Source organism: Scleropages formosus, chromosome 20 (assembly GCF_900964775.1).
Source record: "Scleropages formosus chromosome 20, fSclFor1.1, whole genome shotgun sequence".
Taxonomy (NCBI): domain Eukaryota; kingdom Metazoa; phylum Chordata; class Actinopteri; order Osteoglossiformes; family Osteoglossidae; genus Scleropages; species Scleropages formosus.
In genome coordinates, this window is record NC_041825.1 from 290,430 (window position 1) to 315,397 (window position 24,968).

The following is a 24,968-nucleotide window of genomic DNA, read 5'->3' on the forward strand; positions in this document are numbered from 1 at the left end:
ATTTACCTGTAGCAGACCAGACATCACAGAGCACTTTGGAGCTCGTCACAGTACAGTAAATTCGTACAAGTGGAGATTATTTTCTGGGCAAGTCGATCACGTCCCACTGGGCCTCTTGCACTCTCTCGCTCTCACTGGTCCCTTAAACGAACACTAATGGCCACAAGTGTGAGAGATGCTGCTTAGTGGAACACAGAGCCACCTGGACTGTTGGACGGCGGATTGGATTTATTCCACGGACTCCTTGATTACCATGTTGTGACAGAAAGACCTTGTTACCCTCCCTTATTGTCTTCCTACTTTTCTTCGCTGCACTTCCAGTCCTTGCTGATGTGCTTGTGGAGGCACTGAGATGGAGGGAGAGAAGAACCGCGGTACATTGTGCGACCCGGAGAATCCTGTCGGACGCGAGTCGCCGTGAGTCGCACGGCCGCGGAGTGTTGGGACCGAGAGGAGGCTGCTCCAGGGACGGCCGAGCAACACGGAGCTGCTGTGTGTGTGTGTGTGTGTGTGTGTGCGCGTGTGTGTGTGTGTGTGTGCGTGCGTGCGTGCGTGGCTCGGTGCTACAGCGCCCATATAACCCTAACCCTAACCTGGAGAGATTGCTGGGTCCTTGCGTGCGCCCTGCCAGAGGTGTAATGAACGTGCAACTCGAGAGTAAAGCACCTCCTGATGGCGGACACCTCCGAGCTGAAGGGTAGTTCCGGCACGCCTCCTCGCTAGAGCTCAGCCAGAGCCTCAGCCACAGCGGGAGCAGGTGAAGGGACGGTCCCCAGTTTGTCTGTTCTGCGACTCCTGCGCTTGAGCGCTCGGCTCTTCTGAGGACAAACGGATGCTCCTGATCGCAAAACCCTTAACGTGGCCTCAGACCGGCGGTCTCCAGGACCCATCGGCATTTCAGCAGGACCCCGTGTCACTGCCCGTCTCACTCTCCGGGATGGGCTGTAGGGGGACTCGGGGATGCTGCAGCTCGGGAGAAGGTTCAGCCCCGTTCTTGGTGAGCCCACAGGACTGAGCAGCATAGTGCACCTGGCGCAGTGTGTCCAGCGCCTCGTTCTTGGCGTGCCTCAGGAGGTCGGCTTGGCCCTGCAGTTCACACACACACACACACACACAAATGCACGTTACTCTCATGTTCTCCCAGATGTGGGAACAAACTCAGTATGACAGCGAGAACATGGCAGGTTGCTCTCAAATTCTGCTCCTCCTCCTGGGGCCGGAACACTGACTGCATTTACATTTGCAGGTGATAACCGAGTGAAAAGTTCGACACCTGTGAAACGAATAGAAAACGTGACACGCCTGTCTGCGGCAGGATGTCAAAAGAGCACAGTTGTGCATTAAAATCTGCCCACCAGGTCAAATGACATGGTTTCCTTGATATTCTAAGTGAAAAGAAATGAACACAACCTCCACCGGGAACAACGTTAAATATTGCTTTGTCTCAGAAGCAGCTGGTAGTGTAGTGGTTAATGCTATTGCCTCTGGACCCAAAGGTCGCAGGTTTGATTCCTACCTTGGGCAAGGTACTTACCCTAAATTGCTCCAGTAAAATTACCCACTGCTATACAAATGGGTAAATAATTATAACCTGAACAGTATAAGTTGCTCTGGGGAAAAGCATCAGATAAATGGGCAATTACTATCTATTGCTAAATTCAACAGAAAAAAATAATACAACAGAAAGTGACATGTGCAAAAGTTTGGGTGCGCTGTTAATGAGTCCACTAGTTTTATTTCCCGTCGCTCCTCGCATACAGAGCACTTGAAGAAACAATACTGACCACCAGCTGGTACTCTGGTGTCGTGCCACATTCATTTTTACCTCCGTCCAGTTGTCTGTGGCTCTGCTCTGGACTGCGCTCCTTACACACCCTCACTGCGCACCGTTTCAGGACCGCTCTAACCCTAAATCCTAATGGCTCTCTTGTCACGCGGCTTCACGGATTCGCGACTCATTCGATCACAAACAAACATGCGACGCAAGAGCCGCTCTTCCGAAGCTCCCCGGCCCTGCCGCACAGCGAAGTTGTTTAAATTGTGCCGTTGAACCATTTTCGCATGAGCGATGAGAAATGCTGTAAGATCAGGCGGAGAGCTTTCGTTCAGCAGTGCTGCGTCTGTGTACCGTACTCTGGACTACGAGCCCAACGTTGGGCCGGCGCTCCGTGCTCCTGCACGTCAGCAGTAAGAGCCACACTTTACACGGTAGGGGGCACCGTAGCACAACGGTGTCCTTTCGTCTCGTGGTCAAGGAGGAGGTGAAAGGGACTAATTGCGCTCCGTCGTTGAAGGTGTGGAAACAAGTTGCCCGTCGGCTCCGGTACCTTGAGCACCGTTATGTTCCACGCGTAACTCTCCACGGCCTTCTGCAGCTTTTGCCCCTTGAGCCCCTCTTTTGCTCCAATCCTGTGAAGGTCTTCGTGGAAATCTAAGCCTGTGGGGACGACAGCGAAACGTAATAAACGTGAGCGACATCATCCGTTGCCTGTGGGTGTCGGGAGAGGGATCCTACAGGGAGGAATCCTACAGAATCAGCGTTCAGAGTGCCCCTCTTTGTCATTCACATAAAGCACGTTGAACCACGAGAAGACGAACCCCTGGGCCACAAGCACATGAAGACACCATGTGAGCCACCGAGCCACCGCAGAATTACGGTGAAAATATGACCCTTTCCTACAGTGCCCCACCCAGCACAGGTCGCACTGGGTCTCCAGTTACCACGGTGGAACAGGCTCACGGTGTCTTCAGCAACAATATCTTGTTGTTTAAATGGGTAAATCGTTGTCAGCACCTTAGTATGTTAGCATGTAACCCAAAGAGTGTAAGTGACTTTGGGCAAAGGGTCAGCGAAACAAGGGACCCCTGCACAGTGGCTCTGGGAGAAGGTCGGAAACCTGGAGCTCCTCTAGCTCTCCTGGCAATTCCTCAACATGGAAGTGAAGGAAAGATCTGTCAACTGGTCTGTTGGACACAACGTAATGACAAACAAGATGAAGGACAGGCAAAAATGAGAACATTATTCCTAGGGATATTCATGCGGAAGCTTGCTGTGCGTTGTGTCCTCCTGGAAAGTATTTGTACAAATGATTAATCACCTTCCATTTCCCAAAAATGACCACAACTTCCACAAGTTTTTAAGTAAGTTGGTTGGGCTGCAGCGGAACATAGGCAGTATAGCTTAATTAATAGTGAGTCAATTAAAGACACTGCTTTTTAGCAATGATACTGTTTCCAAATCGGAATCAGAAAAATCCTATATGCACTGTAAATTCTGTACTTGCTTGATGTGATCAGAGCAGAAGCTCCATGGAGGGGTTGAGGAGGCGCTTTCACACCAACCGTTTCCAGGGCCAGCTGAGCACGCAAACGGTTCCTCGCGTTTATTCCTCGGTTTCTTTCTTAAAACTTATTTATGTATCAGGCCGACAAACATCTCGCGATACGGCAGGAAGCAGCATCACACGGAGGCCAAAATGTTGTGTAGATGGTAAGGAGGGTCTGACGATTAGTGACAGGAAGGTTCTTGATGAGAAGCCATTGCTCTCTGGGGAAGAATGCAGCAGAGGGCTACGTCACGTGCAGCATGATCTCCCCTCTCTGTACGGCTACTATTTTTGACACCTTCGGTGTGTTTTTTTTTATCATGGAAATGAAGCACTATATCGAGCAGGCTGCCCGAGGGGGAAAATGATCTTTATATGCATCTTTGAAAACAAATATAAGTGCGCATTGATAACAGGCTCAGAAAAAAACATGTGACCGGCTCAGCATTTACGAAGAAAACATCTCTGGAAGGACGTTCCGAACGCATCTTGGCATGAAAGAAATGCTTACGCCCCAGAAGATCCCTCAGAGTCAGAGGTGCAGCACCTTCTTCACGCATCGCTCTTCCTGCCGCCCCACCTGGAGAGCAGTAAATGTGTGTACGGCTCCTCTCAAAAGGGACATTGGCTCCGTTCGGTGTTACCATGCTTCTCAAACAAGGCAAATAAAACCTAATCACACCAAGCTGGATTTTCCATCTTAGCTTCAGGTACTCTAAATCCAGATACATACAGTACAGTACAGCAGAGTACAGCAGAGTACAGCGCAACATAGCATAGTACAGCATACAGTTTGTTTCAGTTCATACTTGGTGGACAGGGTGTCTTCTTGGAAGGGCTGTCCTGTGTTGTGGAGGGAATTGATGAATCTCATCACTCACTCACCTGCTTGCTGAGCTTCCATAAGCCTGGAGTAGATTGTGTCCGCAGATTCGATCAGCATTCGACTCGTCTGGACCATCTGCTGAAGACAGAGTCCGGGACAGGAGGACACACCTAGTTAGGCATTTGCTGCACCCAGGCAGCCATACATGTCCAGAAGTCACTAACTATGACCAGCTGGGGTATAAGGACAACTTAAGAAAAAGAAAAAAATAGACGTCACCAGGCACATGAGCTCTTAAGACATCGTCAACATTTTTTTTCAGGGATGAATGTTATAATAAACCATCTTGTGCTTTTCAACTCAACAGACCCAAAAATAAATGTCATCTTATGCTCTGCTTTCTCTTTCTCGCTTATCTCTGCCTTATGCTACTGCATGTTAAATTCATGTACACATGTACACATGAATTTAATGGTAAAATTTAAAATATGAACAATTAAAACGAATTATTAGTGGTGTAACACTTCCCGTGGTGCAGGACAGTGACAGTTTTTCGTTATAGAAGATTTGACGGCTCCAATACAAATCAACCTGTGACCAGGTTACTTCTAAAGACGGTGACGCTTCTCTAGCAGGGAAGAAGAGAGGAACTGGCTGCGAAACCGAACCGTCAGCGATTAACAGCGTTTTCTCGTTAAAAACCTTCTCCTTTTCTCAGGTCAGCAAGTGTCCGAGTTGAGCTGCGCAACTTTGCCAGTGTAATTTGCTTGCCATATCGAAAACCTTACCGAGGGTGTGGTAAACTAGCGCTGCTGCTGCTGATAAGGCAACCTTCTGATGAGTCACTCATCCGGATGGAACGAGGACCCGTACCAGCAGCGCAGAAGAGGACTCACCGTGTCGTAGGCAGCGAGGACCTTGCGCAGAAGCTCTGGGACGGCTCCTCGAGCCTCCATGGTGGGGTAGGCCTTGCTGAGGTCCACTGTGACGCTAAGCGGACGCTCACTGTTCAGCAGCCAGGTGGACACCGTCAAGATGCACTGCTTCATGTTGGCGGCCGGCGTCAGGCCGCACAGCTCCTTGAAGGAAACCATGGCATTCTGGGCAAAGGAAAGGGAACTTACAGGACGCTGGCGTTTGAGAAGCAGCGAAATGTCAGACGGAGCGACAGGGTTTGCACACGGCACCACTTCTTAGCCTAGACTTGGAGTAAACGAGAGTAATTTTACAGCTGGAGAACTTCGGAAGACATGGAGGAAGAGCAATGAGCTACGTTGTGCTGAGTTTCTCCTCGTCTGTACCCTGCCGCGCTCCGGCTAAACGCTAAACCGAGACTCGCTCTGTGCCGCAGCTTAGCAATGGGAGCACAAGGCTCCTTTGAGCTGCGACGAGCGCCGCCTTCCGATAGCGCCGCCAAAGGCCGAGCTTCGGGGGGGTGTTTGAGAACTTCCTGCGGAAAGGCTCCCTGCAGCGTGGGAAAGAGAGCGACCCCGAGGCAGGGAGAAAAGCTCCGTTGTGCGAGAGCACCGTAAACTTGGCGATTACAGAACGGAAAGTAGAGCAGCGACTTCAAAGTGGGGAACCACCTTCCCGGTCTTCTCCGGAATGGGCCAAGGCAGTTGCACGTCCTCTCCTGACCTCAGCGGGAAATATTTTTCCATATATATATGTATGTATATACATATACATATATAATACGTATATTGAACACAGGGGTGGAGAACACGGTGGAGACGGAAATCCTCGTGCCTCTTCAGATGTTTACATACAATACAAGTGAAATTGCTGCTTGAGTATGAATTTCTTTTCAGTACAAATATTTAAATAAATCAATAGAATTTTAAGACTTCCAACAAGAATGAGTCGAACAAGAGTGAAGTGAAGGAAGAGGAAGGGAAAGCACCCAAGCGGTGCTCAGCGTACTGTATGTGGGAAGTCCTTCAAGGCTGCTGGAGAAGCGTCATGTCAGGTGGCTCCTCAGAAGTTGCTTGAGAGAACGCTAAGAGTGTGGAAAAACTGCCATCAAGGCAAAGGCTGGCTGCTTTGAAGAATCTAAAACATAAGATGATCTTGAAATGTTCAACACTCTTTCTGGTCACTCCACAATTCCGCGTGTGTTACTTCACAGATGTGATGTCTTCACCATTATTATCTACTCAGAACTGTAGAAAACAGTAAAAATAAAGAAAAAAGACCCTTGCATGTGTCCAAATATTTGACTGGCACCCTACAATAATTATGGTACTGAACCTGCTATTTCTACATTGTGACAGGAGGTGTGCTTTAACTGATGACTGCGAACGTTTGAGAACGTCAAACAAAAATGCAAAGAATTAAGTATGTTCTTGATTCTTGAGGGGGAAACTGATCATTAAGGGAAATAGACAGATTGTTATCACTGAGGGACAAAAAAGGTTGGGTTTGAGACACCAAGTGTGTCTCTTTATCAATAATCAGGGGTCCCCGGTGGTGAGGCCACCAAGAAGTCGGAGCTGCTGCAGCAGATCCAGTAGCTAAGAAGGAAAATTCCCCAGTGCCACTGGAGCAGGGCAAGCAAGTGCAGGGAGTGTCTGCCATGTGTGGTGCCAGTGTCTTTTCGAGAGCGGGTCTGCCAGCTGGGGCACGGGCCGTTCGGTGTGAATCGCTTTGGCATAAGCAGGATCTGGCACCTGCAAGCCGAGACACTTTACTGGGAACGGGGCCGGGCTAACAAAAGAGTGGATGGCCGCCCCAGCCCCAGGTCCTGCCACCCTGGTGGTCTACCTCAACTGATGGTCCTGTACCTTGCAGCAGAGCTCTTCTTGGTCTGGAGCCCCCAGCCTGATGAAGAATTGCCAAATGGTGGCGCAATATTGTGGCTCCAGTGTAGCCAATTACCTTTACCTTATAAGGTTCTTTATAAACCAACAGAATTCTCCACACTGATAAACATTTTTAAACCGCTGCTCCGTTATACACATTGTATGGGCAAATTTAAGAGCTTTCAAACAAAACAGATGTGTTATTATTGTTCCAAAGTGCAATCGATCGGTGTCCTCAAGAAGCCTGAGGCCACAGGAACATCGAATAAGGTCCTTGTAAGAGTGAAAACTGAAAACGCTAACTATGCTTTTCTTAATTTGTCTTTATGAAGCTTTCATTCATCCATTGCTCAGCTTAGGTGTTCTGTACACCTCAATATATAGCAATTGGTCACAAATGCAGGCAACAGGTTAAATACCTGAACATTTTCTCTGAGATCTGTGGCTTCTCTCAGCTGCTGCATGGATGCCCGGAACAGCTCATCCACCACCCTGATCCCAGTCGTTTTGGTGGAAGTATATTCTCTGGCTCTGCGGCTCTTCCGAACCGAGAGGCCCCTCTTGTGAGCCTTGCCCCCGCCCCTGCGGTTGGCGATAGCAATGTGGACAAAGAGTGTGGTGTTGGGTAGGAACTCTCCTGTCAGGGACTGCAGGGGAACATGCCTGTATCCAGGCTGCAGGCACTCAAATGGGATGGTGTACTGGCCAATGAATTCATCCCCAATGTAATCGTCATCCAGCACCACAAAGCGCAGCACAGCAAGCTCAGGTAGGTTGATCTGGAACTCAAAGTTCTCCTCAAAGACAGGATTGTCCCCATTCTGAGAGACAGTTTTAGTTCTTTGCTCCGCACAATCTGCGGGGATCCCGTGAATTTCCACGTAGACATAGGGCTCCACTACATCACCCTTGGCAGCCGATCCCTTAGGCTTGGGTAAGTTCTGCCCACTTATGACTTTGACGTGCAGCAACTGGGCAGAGACCCCAGGAAGACAGTCCCTAGCATTGGCGCTGAAATATGACACTTCTTCCCTCATGATGGCCGGCCGCAGTACATAGCCGCAGTTTCCATTTTGGCGGAACCAGCCCGAGTTGAGGTCCATCATCAGACCAGGTGTTTGGTAATTCATGGCTACAATCTGACATCCACACTTCCAGAAATCCTGAGGGTTCATGTTGCTGGCATCAATCCGCATGGGGCTTGGGTACACCCGAGAGACAAACCTTTTGTTGTAGCGCACAAAATCCTCTGGGTATTCATTGGCAAATCTGCTGGCATCCACTTCATTGAAAGAGCACATCTCCCAGTACTTCTGGCACCTCTTTGAGACTTCAAAGTCCCTGAATCGCACCGACTTGCACAATGTGACTAGATCAGACAGCTCTTTACACAACCTCAGCTTCTTACAGCTGAGTCCATTGACCTGCTCCGTCTCATCCATCCGAACTCTGCTGATCATCTCGATTCCCTCATCTTCATCGGTGACATCCCCTTCAGAATCTGAGCAGTTGGGAGGCAACTTTTTGCCTTTAAGAAGAATTTTTCGTTTCAGCTTTTCTGGACTAGGCAGGTAGTGTTCAGCTGAGTCTGGAGGGTTCAAGTAAAGCTTGTCCCCAAGAATCTTCTTGATGTGCTGCACCATGACTTTCTGCTGGCTAACGCAACAGTGAGTGACCAAGCAGAGGATAAGAGGGTATTCTGAGCTGTCAAAGGCATGCTGGTTGATGACATCTAGGAACTTGCAGAAGGCCAGCTGTGAACCAACCAAACTCCCAACATAAATGTAAGGCTCGTTGACTTGACCATCCCAGACCACAACATCTAGGCTCCGGCAACCCATTTTAAGAGCTCTGATGTAGCCGTTGATGTCTGAGGAGCCCCAGAAGTGGTCTTCAAGAAGCGATGTATTGTGCGAGGCATTAATGTAATAGTGGGAGAGAGGCTGTGTCATGTCTTGACACACCAGTTTGTGCTGGGGGTCAAAAATGTGGCACTCAGTAGAGAGAAGGTAGCGTGTGAATCCGTCGATGGAAAGGTAACCCAGCTCCTTGCCGTCCGTGGACAGCTCATATTTGCGAACAATCTCCATACACATCTCTTCAGACACTCCTTCCATTCCTTGCTCCACCTCCGCAAACAGCATCAAGTCCTTGCAGTCCAAGTATTCTTTGTTGCTAGAGAACTGCACCAACAGGAAGAAAATCTCAGGCCTTGTACACAGCTCACAGTAGGCTTCAGTAAATATCTCAGCCGTTATGTCTTCCTTATACTGATCCCTCTCCTTTTGAAGTTCCTTGAACTTCAGCTCTATTTGTGATGCCTTCATGCCAGGGTTCAATTCACCAATGATCTGGGTAGCTCTCGACAGGCTGATATACCCCTCCTTTTCTAGGTCAGCAGTGTCAAACACAGAGCTAATCCAGGAGGTCCTTAGGCTGGGTTTGCTAGGCTCTACAATATCCACTGGATGCCTTCCATAGGACACTAAGTAGCGCAGACCCATCACCCAGGTGTTCACCACATCTGCCGTGCTGGCCACCAAGTCCAAGGACTCATAATTTTCCCCATAGATGATGGAGAACGCACATTCCTCTGGAAACTGGTCTGATAGGCCATTGCTGCGCAGCATTGGGGTCTTCTTCCCTAACCTCACTTCCTTGATGCTCTTAATCTCTAGCTTGGCCTTCTCAGAGTCTTTTTTGGAGGGCTCCCAGTGGAGGTACCTCATGTCCGAGTCCAACAGGAAGTAGCGGCTATACATGCGGGAGTTGGAGCGCACCTTCTTCATCTCACAGCCCTCCATCATGAAGGCCATACAGGCTGCCGTGCTGTTGATTTTGCGATCACTGGGCATGGTGCTGAAGGAAACAGTCTTCTTACGCACTTGCTTCTGCTTGGAGCCGTCCTGCAGAGAAAAAACACAAGTTACTACATTGTAGGGCTCAGTGAATAGAAAAAACCGGATGCACTCAGAAACACAGCAGTGTAGAAAAATTTGAATATTTAAATACCAAGAAAGTATTTACATCTTCATCTATCTATGTATCTCTCTATCTCTCTATCTATCTATCTATCATTTTATATACACACACCTCAGTTACTATGCCAGCCACATTTAGTCTTCAATCTTTTCTACCAAACAAAAACTGCGGAAAGCACCGAATTTCCTCTCATCTTAAATGACAGTATTTTACCCCCTAAAAAGACAAGATTAACCCTGTTAACAACTTCACAAGCACGCACGCACGCACGCACACACACAAACCAGAAAACACTGTAGTGTAGCCTGCAATGGAATGAACTTTCACTCATAGTCATCATCTCACTTTTAGAGATTTAAATTGGAGATGAATAAATCCAAGTTATTTATTTGTTTTGGTTGAGACCAGTGGGGAAGCGTGGTGGTGCCCGCAGTGCGGTGAGTCTGCGGTTCGAGGCCTGCTCGGGGTGCCTTGCTATGGACTGGCGTCCTGCCCTGAGTGTGTCCGCCCCTCCAGCCTTGCGCCTTGTGCTACCGGGTTAGACTCCGGCTCTAACAGCAAACAACACACCTTCTGACATCCAGAACACTGCAGTAATGTGGCATCTGTGGCACCCAGTTACTCTAAAGCTTTCTCAACCAAGAAGCTATGAAGGTATACATGCGCAGGGGTGAATATTTTTGCACTGCAACAAAGTAAGATTAGAGTGCAAAACACTGCAGAGAGGAAGAAACAGATGTGAGCAGCACCACCCAATAACAGGACGTGGTTTCGGGCTGCAGGAAGGAACGGAAAACTTTGAAATGCGGTAGTTCCTTCTTCAGGCAAGATCTTGAATGGCTTAAAAGCAAAGAAAAAGATATTATAATGCACAAATTATGCCTCCAAGAGCCTGTGCTTCACATTACATCATGGCAGAAGTCCATCTGCTGTCAGCCTGTGCTTCCGTTGAGGACTGTAACGCATGACAAAGTACTACGTATGAAAAGGTGCTTATTAGCTGGTCCCAGTGCGGGATCATAGCTGGGGGTTCATAACAGGGGATCATAGCTGGGTGATCATAGCTGGGGATCATAGCGGGGGATCATAGCTGGACGATCATAGCTGGACGATCATAGCGGGGGATCATAGCGGGGGATCAGTGGGGGAATCATATGACGGATCATAGCTGGGGGATCATAGCTGGGGGATCATAGCTGGGGGATCATAACTGGGGGATCATAACTGGGGGATCATAGCTGGGGATCGTAGTAGCGGATCATAGTGGGGGATCATAGCTGGGCGATCATAGCTGAGGATCATATGAGGGATCATAGTTGGGCACCATCAGCCACTAACTGACATGACCACACCAGAGAAGCTGTGAAGGACCATCCTGCCCTATTCTATTCTATTCTATTCTGCCTCTCAGTCCACAGGGAAACATGGGCTCAGTTGCTTCAGTACTTACTGATTTATGGCTTTTTACCTTATTGTAGAGTATGAGCATTGTCACGACATCACCTGCTTGAAGATGAGACTAGACATGGAGAAATGACCGTGGGACTGAACGCAGCCTGTAGCGCAACTGAACAGACGCAGCCTAAGTTGAAAGACAGGAGGAGTTTTCGGGACTCAAAGTTACATTCATTCATCTTTCTGCGGTTTTTCTCCTTTTATTATCCGCCCTCCTGCTATGGACCTTCTCGCGCACCGCTTGTTAGTAAGGGCTCAATGGAAACGAAAACCAGGCAGAGACACACTTCTTGTGGCTCATTTCTGTTTTTGTTTCTAATCTAAAGCGGAAGAGAAGTTACACAGAAAATGAAGTAAAACTACAGTAAAACTAAAAGAAAACCCACTGCTCTCTCTGTTCTACATGTAGGCTGTAAAAAGAAAAGACTCTCAGGCTCTGAATGGTGAGGAAGCTCTTTAGATTGAGGCCCACGTTTCCTTTCAGCGACGCGCCAATTCAGCAAGGCTTGGCGAAGCAACAGAATTTCGAAAAAAGTCCCTAAGTTACTGTTGATGAGAAAAAGTTAAACGATTTAAAGTTTTAATGCATTGCAGTAGCTTTTACTTATTGTTTCAGGCATCATTTACACTAACTGGGCATTCGGAGCTAATAGAATTTTTTAAAGTAATGAAAAAGTAATTTTATTATTAACTTCTTCAGCGTTTTGTTGGTTTTCAGGAACGAATCAGGATCAGCTAAGTGGGAGCTGCTCTGTGTCAGAGTGTCCTCAAGCAGTCCTCTAGGTCTAGGACAACGATAAGTTCTTCCAGAACATTCAATGGCTCTCCTCCCGAGTGTCCAGCGTCTCCTTTGGAGGAGCAGAGACTAATTAAACTAGGAATCGCTGCTGTAGAGCACGAGCTGGTGGCACTACTCCACGTTTAATAGTGAATTATTCATTACACTTCAGTTTTCCTCTTGCTTTTACAATCAATCGCTTGACTACGAGAAACAATTTAACCTGTAACATGTAGGAGCAGTTGAGTGTGGATTCGTTTTTTTCAATCGCATGTAAACTATGAAGTGCACGTGTCCTTTAATGAAACGACGAAAGGTGACCAGCATACTTCAACGTTAAAATGTCCTTCTTCGATACTGGACGCTATAGGAAGCGCTCAGCCGATGTCTTCGGTGAAAGGACTTGTTCCGCGAAGAGCCCGGAGAGGCAGCGGCCGACAGGAAAGGGGTGTAAAGGGACACAAAGAAAGCGCCCAAACTTTCATTTACATTTACTTCCAATGAACAGTATGTATCAGCCCACACAACTTATTCACCGCGGTGACTTACACTGCTAGATACACTACTTACAGTGGGTCACTCATATTCTCAGCTCAACTCCTCACTGCAGTTCGCACTACATCTCTGCTTGGCGAGGCCAATTGGATCTTTCAAATCCGAACGATGGAGACAACGTCCATTTACCTGTGTGTTTTCCCACACCATATACGGGTCCCCACACACACACACACACACACACACACACACACACACACACACACACACACACAGCGCACTGGAAGCTTTATTGGATTTGCCTCCAGTCCATTTCCACAGCAGCTTGACCGACCTTCTGGCTTTTGTTCCATCAAAGAACTCCGGCACTAATTTCAAGTCATTAATGTCGTATGAAAAGAAATTTATCCTGTTCTCAGGTGATCCGTCACAGGACAGACCTTCACCTACGGCACATTTTATCCATAGAGCCCAAGCATTCGCCTGCTTAAGGTCCATGAGCGGAAGACTGGCGGCCAGAGAAACGCTGCCGAAAACGCCATTGTGGGCGATGAAAGCACCGATTTTGGATCAAGTGACAATACTGAGAAGCCTTCTGTCCACGTGCTGTTCGTGCACATCTCACTCTTGAGAGGAGGACAAGGCAGAAGAGACGCCACAGGGACCAGGAACCCAACGGATCCGTGTTGCTTCAGCGCGCAGCATCAGTCGGAGAGCGAAAACCCCCTGGGAGAGAAGCGATGCGTTTCCCACGGCCCACGCTGAATGGCGCCAGTTATGAGGAATGGAAATTAAACCTTGGAAAAGCAGGTAGGTCTACAGGTGACTGACCAAGACTGCGAGCTTCTGAAGGTTTTCACTAAACAGAGCACCGCACCGCAGCATGAACACTATTTTTTTGGTTTCTTCCACTTTCTGACTCACCTGTGATCCTAACCCACCAGCCCACCCCTCCTTTCCACTTCCCCTTGATGGCTTTACTCCTCCAAGTGGTTTTATAAGTGCTGCCCTAAAGCCCCCCGACGGGCCACCGCAGGTGAATCTGGGGCTTCCAAAGACCCCTGATGGACGAGGGAAAGCGGCAGGTCACCCGAGGCCATCAGCGCTGCTGTGTCTATTACTGTGGGCTGCTTGCTGAAAGCCCCGCACCCCAGTGAAACTTACTTTGCAGTAACACAGTCCATCCAGTCCTTTCATGACTTCTTTGTATTCGGGCGGGGGGGGGGGGGGCAACAACACACACACAGCACCTTTTCCATTTTCAATTAGACTGGTTGTTACACTGTGTACAGCTCGTTCTTTGCGTGACCTCAAATTTGGCGGGAAACTCGCTGCAGCGTTCGCTCACAAAACTAAGGATGATTAGAGTACTTCAGGGTAAAACCATCTTGCGAGATTTACAATCCAGAGGACTCTGGCTAACAACTGCCTCGGAAACCCGATGGACTCCGATCGCTGCCAACACGCCTCTGGTGGATGGGTGGCAAGAGGGAGCACTACAGCTTTGATGGGACTCAAGGCTGGCATCAACTCATCCCGGGTTCGGCAAACTGGCAGTCACTGACTTGGATGGAGGAGGCACAAAAAAATGCACCCATCCGGATGAGCCGAAAGGGGGTGTGGTGGTGCAGTGGGTTGGACTGGGGTTCTGCTTTCTGGTGGGTCTGCGGTTCGAGTCCCGCTTGGGCTGCCTTGCGGCGGACTGGCGTCCCGTCCTGGGTGTGTCCCCTCCCCCTCCGGCCTTACACCCTGAGTTGCCGGGTGAGGCTCTGGCTCCCCGCGACCCTGTATGGGACAAGCGGTTCAGACAATGCGGTTGATCCGAGGCAAGAGAAAAGTGTGGGGTTGCGGCTCCTCCCTATATAGCTGAGCAACAGGACGCTTCTCAAGTTTCTTCCATTATTGTTTGTTTTCATCCCTTTGCAGGTAACAATGGAAGGGTAGTGAGGGCTGCTGCAGTGGTGTAGAGGTGGTGCCACAAGTGGTAACTTGCAGTGTGGGACTTCAGAATTCATGGCAAATATTCTTTGCTCTACATTAATTACCTCTCTTTAAATGAGGACAGTCGCATGAGAGCGAACTGAAGGAATCGAAGTGTGCAGGACTGGCCAAAGAGGAACCAAGGGTCTCTCCATCCAGCTCTTTAGACCCAAAGGCCGTGGGTTCCAATCTCAGCTCCTGCTGTAGTACCCTTGAGCAAGGTACTTACCCTAAAATTGCTCCAGTAAAAGAAAAAAAAGCCCAACTATACAAAAGCGGAAATAATTGTATTTTTACGTTGAAAGTTGCTTTGGAGAAAAGAGTCGACTAAATGTATGTACAGGAGCCACAGCATGCCGACTTCAACAGTCGCCACCCTGTCCTTCTCCAAGATTCAGTGCCATCAGTTGGTGCTGAGAATCAGTCCCAGCTCAGCACCAGAACTGTGGCAAGATCAGAGATCCACTACCCCCTGCATTCTCAAACTGCACAGCCAAGAGCGACCGGGACCCCCACAAGGGGAATGGGGGACACAGTGATATCGAAAGCAGCATCTAATTCACAAGTATTTCTTTTTGCCTCATAATGCTAATGTAGCTACAACTATTTATCCAACAGCATTAATTTTAGCGGAGTAACTTGGAGTTAGGATTAGAACCTGCAACCTTCGGGTCCAAAGGCAGCAGCGCTAAGTACTACGCTACCTGCTGCCAACCACCAACACCTTATACACATGAAGCAAGCGGTGGTTCCTCCCAGCAGGCAAGAGAGCCTCCAAATACATCGCGAGAGGTGTGCAGGAGCGCACATCCATTGTCAGTGTGAGCTGCAGGTGGCGCCTCCAGAGTCGGAGCGAACGCTTCAGGACGGGACGCGCAGGATGAAGCGCAATAGCAGTGCACACCTGCACTCTTCATAACGAAGACCTGCTGCTGCGCGTCTCTCATTTCCCCTTTCTTCTCCGAACGAGTCTACGCAAACGCTATTCTGCCGGCTGGACCGAGAGCTTCTGCAGTGAACCGTGACACATCTGGAAAAACGTCTTCTTTCCTTCTTCATTACTAAGTTGTCGATACATTGGTTCAGTTGCATTTCACCAGTCTGAGAGCTGGAGCAGCAGCTTCCACAACACAAGTGTGTGTTTTTGACCAGCTGATGCCCTGCAGAGACAAGATGATCCTGCATTTTGCTCACTCCGGGAGTGCAGACCTTGCTGGGCAGGGAGGGTTCGAGAAGCTCGTCATGCGTGTTGCGTGCAGCGGGAGCGAATGCAGGTACGTTTCATAGTGCACTAAGGGGCTCAGACTGCTGCAGTCTCCCGACACCCCCGACACCCCCTGCCTCAAAGCGACACCGGTCCCGGTGCCAGCTGTCGTGAAGCATCGAGCGGAGGCGCTCCTCAGGAGAGGATTCAGCATCACTTTACAACCCATGACACTTTGCTGCGGAAGAACCTCGGTCAGGATGTTCCGCACTCCCCCACCCCCACCGTTCAGCCACTGGCGCTGCAGACAAATTCAGGAGAAAATGCCGGATGCGCTACGTCGGCTTGACAAGTTCAAGACAGGACACGGACACCCACCCCCCGAAAGGCCTATAATAACGTTCGCCCTCCTGCCCGGCTTGGAGACACCGCTGCGACGGCTGACCTACTGCAGGTCCCCTCGGGGAGCTCGCGAAGCAGTACACGGCCACGACGGCGAACGGCCACGTGTGCCGGGTCCCCGGGCTGTGGCTACACAGGAGCGCGTCTCTCCGTGTGGGAGACAGCAGACACATCCACTGCTGAACGTACCAGATACCACACAAATACCGCACAGATACCATGTGCTGTTTCGCCTTGACAGCAACACCCTGATCGGTTCAAAGTGCTAGAAATATATTTGAATGACCTCCCGCTGCAGGAAAGGGCTTTGACGACACACACAGGACATGACATCGACACTTGGAGAGCTGCTCGCGTCAATCCGAGTCGCAGACGGAGCGACGGCGGACCGATGGCTCACCTGCACAGCGTTCGCTGTCCAGGCGGCGGCGGCGGCGTGTCTGTGGACTACGACGATGTGAGCTGTGCGGAAAATCCTTACGTGTTGTCCTTGCACTCGCCGGCGCTTTCGAAACCGGCGCCGCCAGCACCGGCACGACCTTGACCGAGGACAGAGACCGAGGCTGGAAGAATGGCGTTGTCCTGCTGCTGCTCTTTCAGCTGTGTGTTTCCCTTCCTCCCCTCTGGGGGGGGAGCCTTTGCACCATTCACTTGTTGCGCTGCCTCTGTGCATGTGCCCGCGCACACACACACACACACACGCACAGACTGGGAACCTGTGACATTGTGTTTTGTAGCCCAGGTTCAGGCCAAACTGGACTCCTGAGCAGAACCCAGCGGAAAGGCTGTGTCGCAGTGCACTAGAATCACAGTGTAGCAGGAAGAAAGGAGCTTCACCGCAGTGCAGGACACAGGAGGAGGCTGGAAGGACCTTACACATAATCTGGCTGCTAAATTTTATTTCAGAATTGAGTACGAGTCAAATGTGCTTCTATGTATTAAGACATGAAAGAAGCAGGAGAGCTATCCAACATTGCACAAGAGTGTGGTTAAGGACCTTGTTCGCAGAAGCACCAGTATATACGGAAGCACAGATGGGAGAGCACGCACACCAGAGTCGTCGTGCTTCTAGTAACTGGGCGGATGCGTATCGGCAGGATGTCTTCATCAGCGTCTTCTGCGTGTGCGTGTGTGCTCGTCCATCCCTGCTGCAGTTTCTCCTTTTAACTTAAAGAAAACACTCTGGATGGGGGTGCAGCAGAACATACGTTTCCTGCGCTCCTTGTGGGGCCACTGGGATCGACTGGGTTACTGGGACACGGCACTACAGCAGGTCACCGCTGGCCAAAGCCCACGAGTGTCTCCTGCAGGACAGAAGTCACTTTGGCGAATGAGGCTCGAGCTTCGCCGGAAGTCACTTTGGAGAAAAGCATCTGCCGAACGAATGAACGTAAACGCAACGTAAACGCAACGTAAACACGTGCTCGGCGTCGCTGAAGAAACACATTTTGAAGACACCTACGACGTCTTTGTGCTCAGCACGTCTTCATCTCTTTTACTTCATTCATTACAGTTATCGCTTGGAAAGAGAGCAACATCGTCTCCCTCCTGCAGTAAAAATCTGCTCGATGAGACACAGCTGGCCCAGTGAATAACTTCACAGCACCAGTAACGTAAGAAGATAAGAGTGAATTAACTTCTGGGAAACAAACAAGACTCGCAGCTCCCAGGTGCCATGAAGAGCATCACCGTCCAGCCCAGAGGAACCGGTTCTCTAAACAGTAAACCAAAAAGGCCAAACCGTATCCGATGGAGCGAAAAGAAGGGAAAACGTCATTAAAACGGCGTCTCGGCACAATCTACCCAGGCAGCCGAGCAGGAGGAAATTGCCGAGAGAGAAACCAATAAATTTTTCGGAACCTGGCCTAACAACAGCAGTGAAAAGAGGGTGAGAGCGGGTACCAGAGAGCGCCTCCTTGGCACACGGCCCCCCTGCCACATCTCTACCGAGATCCTGGGAAGCCTTTTTGGATTCAGTTATTATTCAGAAATGTGTTTTTTATTAAGACTGATCTACCCACCATCGGGGGGGGGGGGTGAGATGGCACAGTGGGTTGGACCTTGCCCTGCTCCCCGGAGGGTCCGGGGTTCGAGTCGTGCTTCGGGTGCCTTCCGACGGACTGGCGTCCCGTTCCGGGTGTGTCCCCTCCAGCCTTGCGCCCTGCGTTGCCAAGTTAGGCTCCAGCTCCCCGCGACCCCGTATGGGGCAAGCGGTTCAGGTGACGTGTACCCACCATCACCAAGGGGCTCCGTTTAAAATAAAACTTTAAAAAATATATATAAATCATTCTCAGACTTTTACCACTTTTGCATATGGTAAACCTATGTACATTTGCATTTATGTATTTTTTTCAGAAGGGGTGTGGTGGTGCAGCGGATTTGACTGGGTCCCGCTCTCTGGTGGGTGGATCTGGGGTTCGATTCCTGCTTGGGGTGCCTTCTGATGGACTGGTGTCCTCTCTTGGGTGTGTCCCCTCCCCTCCAGCCCTATGCCCTGTGTTGCCAGGTTAGGCTCCGATTCACCACGACCCCGCTAGGGACAAGGTGTGTGTGTGTTTATTTATTCAGGTAATTTTAAAACAAATACCTGGAAAAATGACCAAAAGGAAAGTAACTGTTAGAAAGAAACCAGCTGTGTGTAAAAAGAGTGACTTCCCCTTTAGCATATCATCCTGAAGCACCAGTATTATCAAGTTTCTTGCACACATTTTATCGTTCCTGCGTGACCGAGATCGGCCTCGAGGACCTCCTAGTGCCACAGCACTGGCCTCAAGCGAGGCGTCGAAGAGGAACCAAAAGGCACGTTACAAAATACAAAAAGAATATGAAGTCACAAGGTGCCTTCTGGAAGGTTACCACCATAGGCAGGTGACTGAGCTCAAAGAAACACCTTCAGATGGTCAAACGTTCCTCCTTTGAACATCTGGCAACTGGACCTGAAATCACGTGCAGCTTCCTGTATTCCACCGATCGTACCCATGAACCAGCGGTGCCAGAGGGGGCATTAAGCTCCACGGAAGCTTCTCGCGGCCGAGAGCAGCAGTTCAACGAAACAGAAAAGAGCTACCTAAAGGCTACACCGCTCCTGCAAGGTAAATCTGTAAGAGGAGAAAGGGAGACACCAGCAGAACTCAGTCCTCTATGAACGCCACTGTTCCGCTCCTGGTCACACACCCTGGATAGCATAACAACCTGACGGACACTCACACCCGGGTTCTTGAGCGCACTTGGGAATGGAGTCTTCCACCCCTGTCAGAGAGTCTGAGCCGGTACCCCAGCGCCGTGGAAGACAGTTTCACAGCTGACCGCGCATCTCGGTGACCGGCCGTTGGCCATTTGTGACCGTCATATTTAGAGCACATATGGCGGTCATGGGGGGGTGCGGTGGTGCAGTGAGTTGGACCGGGTCCTGCTCTCCGCTGGGTCTGGGGTTCGAGTCCCGCGTGGGGTGCCGTCCTGGGTGTGTCCCCTCCCCCTCCAGCCTTCCGCCCTGTGTTGCTGGGTTAGGCTCCGGCTCCCCGTGACCCCGTATGGGACAAGCGGCTCAGATGATGTGTGATGTTGGTCACGTGTGTGCAGAACTAAAAGGTGTAAAGAGAAAGCAGTGAAAACGAAGGAGAATTTTCTGCCCTTGGGCCACACAGACAAACAGAGGTGAAAATACTGTCGACTTTCACCACAAGGAAACCCTACAGAGTTACAACGTCCGCAGAAGCAATGGGACAAGTCAGTGGTGACACAACGACACGACTGACAAACCTTCCATCATCTGTCCATTTCTTGTCCACTAAATGAATAAATGTACGTGTAAACTTACATCTGTTTATTTATCAGACGCTTTTCTCCAAAGCGACTTCCGACAAACTCTATGTAGTGTTATCAGCCCACACACCTTATTCACCGCAGTGACTTACACTGCTAGATACACTACTTACAATGGGTCATTCATCCATACATCAGTAAAACACACACACTCTCTCTGTCACTCACACACTATGGGTGAACCTGAACAGCATGTCTTTGGACTGTGGGAGGAAACCAGAGCACCCAGAGACACAAGGAGAACACGCAAACTCCACACAGACTGAGTGGGGTTCAAACCCACATCCTCTCGCACCACCTAGACACTGTGAGACAGCAGCGCTACTCGCTGTGCCACCGTGCCACCCAAAGAATTCCAAATATTTACGTTATATAAATAATATATTTTTGGAATTTCCTTTCAGTTACTGCTCTGCGATTGGCACATTTCAGTTGCAATCTGGAAATGTATTATCTTTGTAGTGAGGGCAGTGAAAGGAAAGATTACAGCAGGAGCAATAATTATGTACGGTAACACAGTGTAAACAGCGTCCTGCTTGTCAGACTGGCTGAAGCAATAGAAGGTCACTTTGAGCATAAAGCAATAAAAAAACAACCTGTGGCGAAAAGGTCGACTGCATATATTGTTAAACTTGTCAGCGTGGCCGTTGCTTTCATATTCGCTGTTAATTATAGAGTCGACACTTTTCGCCTAGAAGACTTACAAAGTGAAGCTACTTACAGTTATTTGCCCAGCTCAGAAATGTTTACTGGAACTGTTTAAGGTAAGTACCTCATCCAAGGGTACCAGAGCAGCAGGTGAGGCTTGAGCACAGCTCTTTCCAGTGCAAGGTGGCACCTCTAACCACTACGCCACCTGCCGCCTTTGGAACGTCAGCTCATCGGCAACGAGCGAGCCAAAGCGGCCCCCCCAGCTTGCTTCGGTGGGGGTCGGCTTCACAAGAGCCCGTGACCGTTACGTCAAAGTAGCAGGTAACGCACAAAATGTGTAAAACACACGAAGCCCGATACACGGCTGCGCCCTGCCTGCTTCACCAGCTCTTAGTTACCGCACTAATTGTGAGCTGAGGGTAAGAAGCCGACCCCTGTGAGTCGGGGGCACAGTTTCACAAGAAAACTGTGTAACATCAAAAGGGCCAAGTCAGAGTCCTGATCTCAGTGGCACCGAATGATGCGGTGTGATATGAAGCAGGAGGCCCCGAAAGTACACGTGTACCGAAACACTTCCGGACAGAGCGATGGGCCAAAATACCTCCCGACCGCTCTGCCGGTCAGCACACGCTGAAACCATTTGGTTGAGGTTACTGACAATGAAGGAGGTTCCACTAGCTACTAAGCATAGGGGTTCACGTACTTTGTCCACCAGTGACAGTGATTAAACTATTTATTCAATAAAGATGTTGCAGGGTAAAATGCTGTATGCATCGTTTGTTAAATGACTATTTACAGATTTACTAGTTACTATTATGATTTACACCGGATCACATTTTAGGAGCCATTCGTGGCAAATCCACATAATTCCAAAGGGTTCGCAAACTTTTTCGGAGTGGCCCTGCAGCCCACTTGCGCTGAATTTGTACCAGAGTGTAGCTACACAATTGTCCCGTTTAACTGGGAGAGATTTACAAGAACAGCTGTTGTGAACTCTTCCTCCTTCCTTCTCGTACCTTCTCGTCCAGCCCCCACACGTCTCCTCTCTTCCTCCACCAGCTCCGGCACTCGGCGCAGCCCTGCTGCCATCCGCTGAGGCGATGCGCTCGACCCGAGCGGAATCGCCGCGTAATGTAAAATACCTAACCTCAGCTTATTTATGATGAATCTGAGCTGCTGCTTCCCGACTGCCGCACAGGAAAAATCCGAATAAACCTGACGCAGCTGTTTCAAGGTCAAGGTCCAAGCCGTCTCAAATGACTCGGCACGTTTCTAACAGCAGCGCTTGTCTTGAACCTTGTAAAACGATGATTTAAAAAGAACGGGCACAGCCAGAACGTTTTTTTCAGGGGTGGCCAAGTAAGACCCAGTGATTTCATTGGAGTGGCCAAAAAAAAAAAAAAAAATCACAACTGACCGTGACATGCTGTGCCAAAAGCAAATTCTAGAGACAGAAATTCTATAAATTCTACAGAATTTTTTTATTACAAATGTACAGAAGAAATTACAGTGGCAGTACTTAGAAATGTCTGTAAAAACAATGATGCAAATTGGGTATTGGAAATTTTTTTTTTTTTAATGTTTGCAGATACAACTGATGTAACCTACGCACCTGGTGGGCAACGACTGACTACATGAGTGGTTTTGCTCATCTCTGATTCTGGTCAGACTGATGTGTGTTGTGTCTGTAGAGCTTCTGCACAAGCTCCTCTCGGACTGTATCTCTGCGTCCTCCTCGTCTCTCTTAGCAGCACACGTTTCCCTGCTTCTTCTTCCCTCTCTGGACCACTCAGTTCCCTGTCTCTTTCTTTGTCATTTTCAGTTTTACTGCTACTAGTCCTCAGTTTGTAAAAAAAAAAAGGAAAGTATCTTCATCTTCCTAATCTTCCCCTGCTTTCCTTTTGCTCTCTACAGTTTACACCTATCAAGAAACACTTTTATTATCATCAAATTGAATAGCTACTTACAAAAAACAGCGACAGACTCATAATGTAAGCATATTATGATGTGGTAGCGTTATGTGCGGTAACATTATTTTTAAATAGTAGTAATTATATAGTAATTTTAGCTAACATTAGCTAAGTTATGCGATATTTAATGGTAAGCTAACATTTGTTTGTCATGATGAAACATCGCAGTGCCTCAACTTTAACGAACTTTCACGAAATGGTAGTGAAATGTAGGTAAACAACACTGATTTCACTCTCCTGAACACCGTGTCTAGTCACCCATCATGTGAGTGACAGAGAGAAAGTGTTTCACTCATGAGTGACCCACTGTAAGGAATGTAAGTCCCCTTAGTGAATAAGGTGTTTGCCAATAACACCATATAGTGTTAATTGGGAGTTGCTTTTGAGAAAAGTGTCAAAACATTCTTTCGAGAGGAAAAAAATGAGATAAAATTCAAGTGCAGCGTTGGTAAAAGAGCATGTTGCCCATTTCCCCCGTCAAGGGCACTGATGGAGCGAACATCTTGTTACACAAACTGCTCTTCAGCTGCTTAAAACACCGCAGGAAACATTGGACCCAGAAGTGCTCCTGCTGTCGGCTCAATACTCTGTAACCAACATGTGTCGTTTCCTTCGTTCTGCAGGAGACCAGAAAAAACAGAGCACTGAAGCGGCAAACCGTGAAGCGATCAATATTTCCCAGCGTGCTGGAGGAAACACGAGGGACGACGGCGGAGCTGGTACCTCCACCCCGGTGCTCTGTGACCTGAGCGTCTACCTCTGCCTCCCTCCGCTGCTCCATTCAGCTCCAGCGAGTGAATCACTGTAAGTCACTTTGGAGAAAAGCGTCAGCCACACACACCCACACACACACACACACAACACAGGAATCGACCCCGAGACGCAAAGCAGAGAGAAGGACTATGGAGCTCGTCTGGATCCCAGAGGAGGGAGGCCAAGCCTTCGGTCCAGAACCGCTGCCATTTCCAAGCCAATGGACACAATCGCGTAAGTCGCCGACCCCTCCCCGCCACGCCCCCACATCCCAAGGCGAAAACTTTGCTTCCTTGACGACGCTGTGCTCCCAGCCGCCGTGCTCAGAAGATCTGCGCAGGAACCCAGCTGAGACGTGTTCCAAGCAGCATCAGCCTGTATGCACAGCGTCTGACCTTCAGCTCCTGTACGAGTCCAGAGCGAGGGAGCGGACGAGCAAAACCGTCACCGATGCCACAAACCCAGGGCACAAACTCCTTATGCCCCTCCCCTCCGGCAGGCGCTACAGAGCAGCGTCCACCAGAATGACCAGATACAAAACAGTTTTTTTTTTTTTTCCCCCCTCAGCTCATCATATTAATTTGTCAATATTTACATTTTCTTATTAAGTGAGCTCACAGCCTGGTGCCTCACAGGGCCAGCAATGTGACCTCCCTGAGGGCAGCGCTGGGCGAGGGTGTGTGTGTGAGAGAGAGAGAGAGAGAGAAAGAAAGAGAGAGACAAGGTGTGTGACAGCCCGGCTTTGCGCGCGTGCACGCACACACACACACACACACACACACACACCTTTTTTTATCATCATGTCGTAGGGGCACTGAGACACAACAAATAAGGTCCGTGGAGGGGGGGGGGGGTGCCCGGCTGCCCTCAGTTCCTCGCGTGACAGAAGCGCCGGACGCGGATCGCCGGGCACCTGTACCATGGTACCGCGTTAGTAAACACAGCAGTCCTACCGACAGACACAGGACAGCCTGGGCTCGCGCCGCACAGTCCGACTCCTACTTCCGTTTCCTCTCTAACGGCACGTGCGAGGCGACCGGGCGACCGACCGACCTTGATGATGCCGCAGGGCGCTGCGCAGCTCGCCGGGCTCCTTCTGTCGCTCGGACGCGCGCACGCACCGTCCCCGAAGAAGCGCGCCGCTCCGCCGCCAGGAGCACCGACACCGACACCGACATTCTCCTCCGCCTCCGCCTCCGCCTCCGCCTCCTCCTTCATCATCCGAGCATCATCAGGGAGGCGCCGGATCACCGCGGCTCCTCCTGCCGGGGGCGCGAGGGCTGGAGCGCGAGGAGCCGCGCGGGTGAAACTGGGAGCCGTCGCGCCGCGTGCGCTCCGCCGCTGTCAATGGGGCCGACTGACGTCACAACGGGGGTAGGGGGGAGGATGACGAGGATGAAGAAGATGAAGAAGATGAAGATGCGACTCAGCGGCGGAGACGCGTCGCTAACACGTGTTTACAAAGTCGTCCTTCCTCCTCTCTCTCTCAGCATCATCATGTACTTTTCACGTTTGTTCTTAGA

General features: G+C 49.8%; 1 protein-coding gene across 1 annotated transcript; it reads right to left on the minus strand.

Moving 5' to 3' along the window:
• Window positions 1-24,949, minus strand: LOC108918921 (inactive phospholipase C-like protein 2). Its single transcript, XM_018726563.2, has 6 exons — window positions 24,499-24,949; window positions 7,373-9,859; window positions 5,049-5,252; window positions 4,212-4,287; window positions 2,328-2,437; window positions 1-1,086 (listed from the first exon to the last, which is right to left on the minus strand). Exons 1-6 carry the CDS (start codon window positions 24,664-24,666, stop codon window positions 898-900), a joined length of 3,234 nt encoding a protein of 1,077 aa, XP_018582079.2. The 5' UTR covers window positions 24,667-24,949; the 3' UTR covers window positions 1-897.
• Between the last annotated feature and the right edge of the window lie 19 nt (window positions 24,950-24,968).

Coding starts and splice junctions, on each gene's coding strand:
- LOC108918921 (XM_018726563.2), bottom strand. CDS start 24,666: ATGATGAAGGAGGAGGCGGAGGCGGAGGCGGAGGCGGAGGAGAATGTC. Junction 5,253..7,372: donor ATCTCAGAGAAAATGTTCAG/GTATTTAACCTG, acceptor TCCTTTGCCCAG/AATGCCATGGTTTCCTTCAA. Junction 1,087..2,327: donor GGAACATAACGGTGCTCAAG/GTACCGGAGCCG, acceptor TGTGAACTGCAG/GGCCAAGCCGACCTCCTGAG.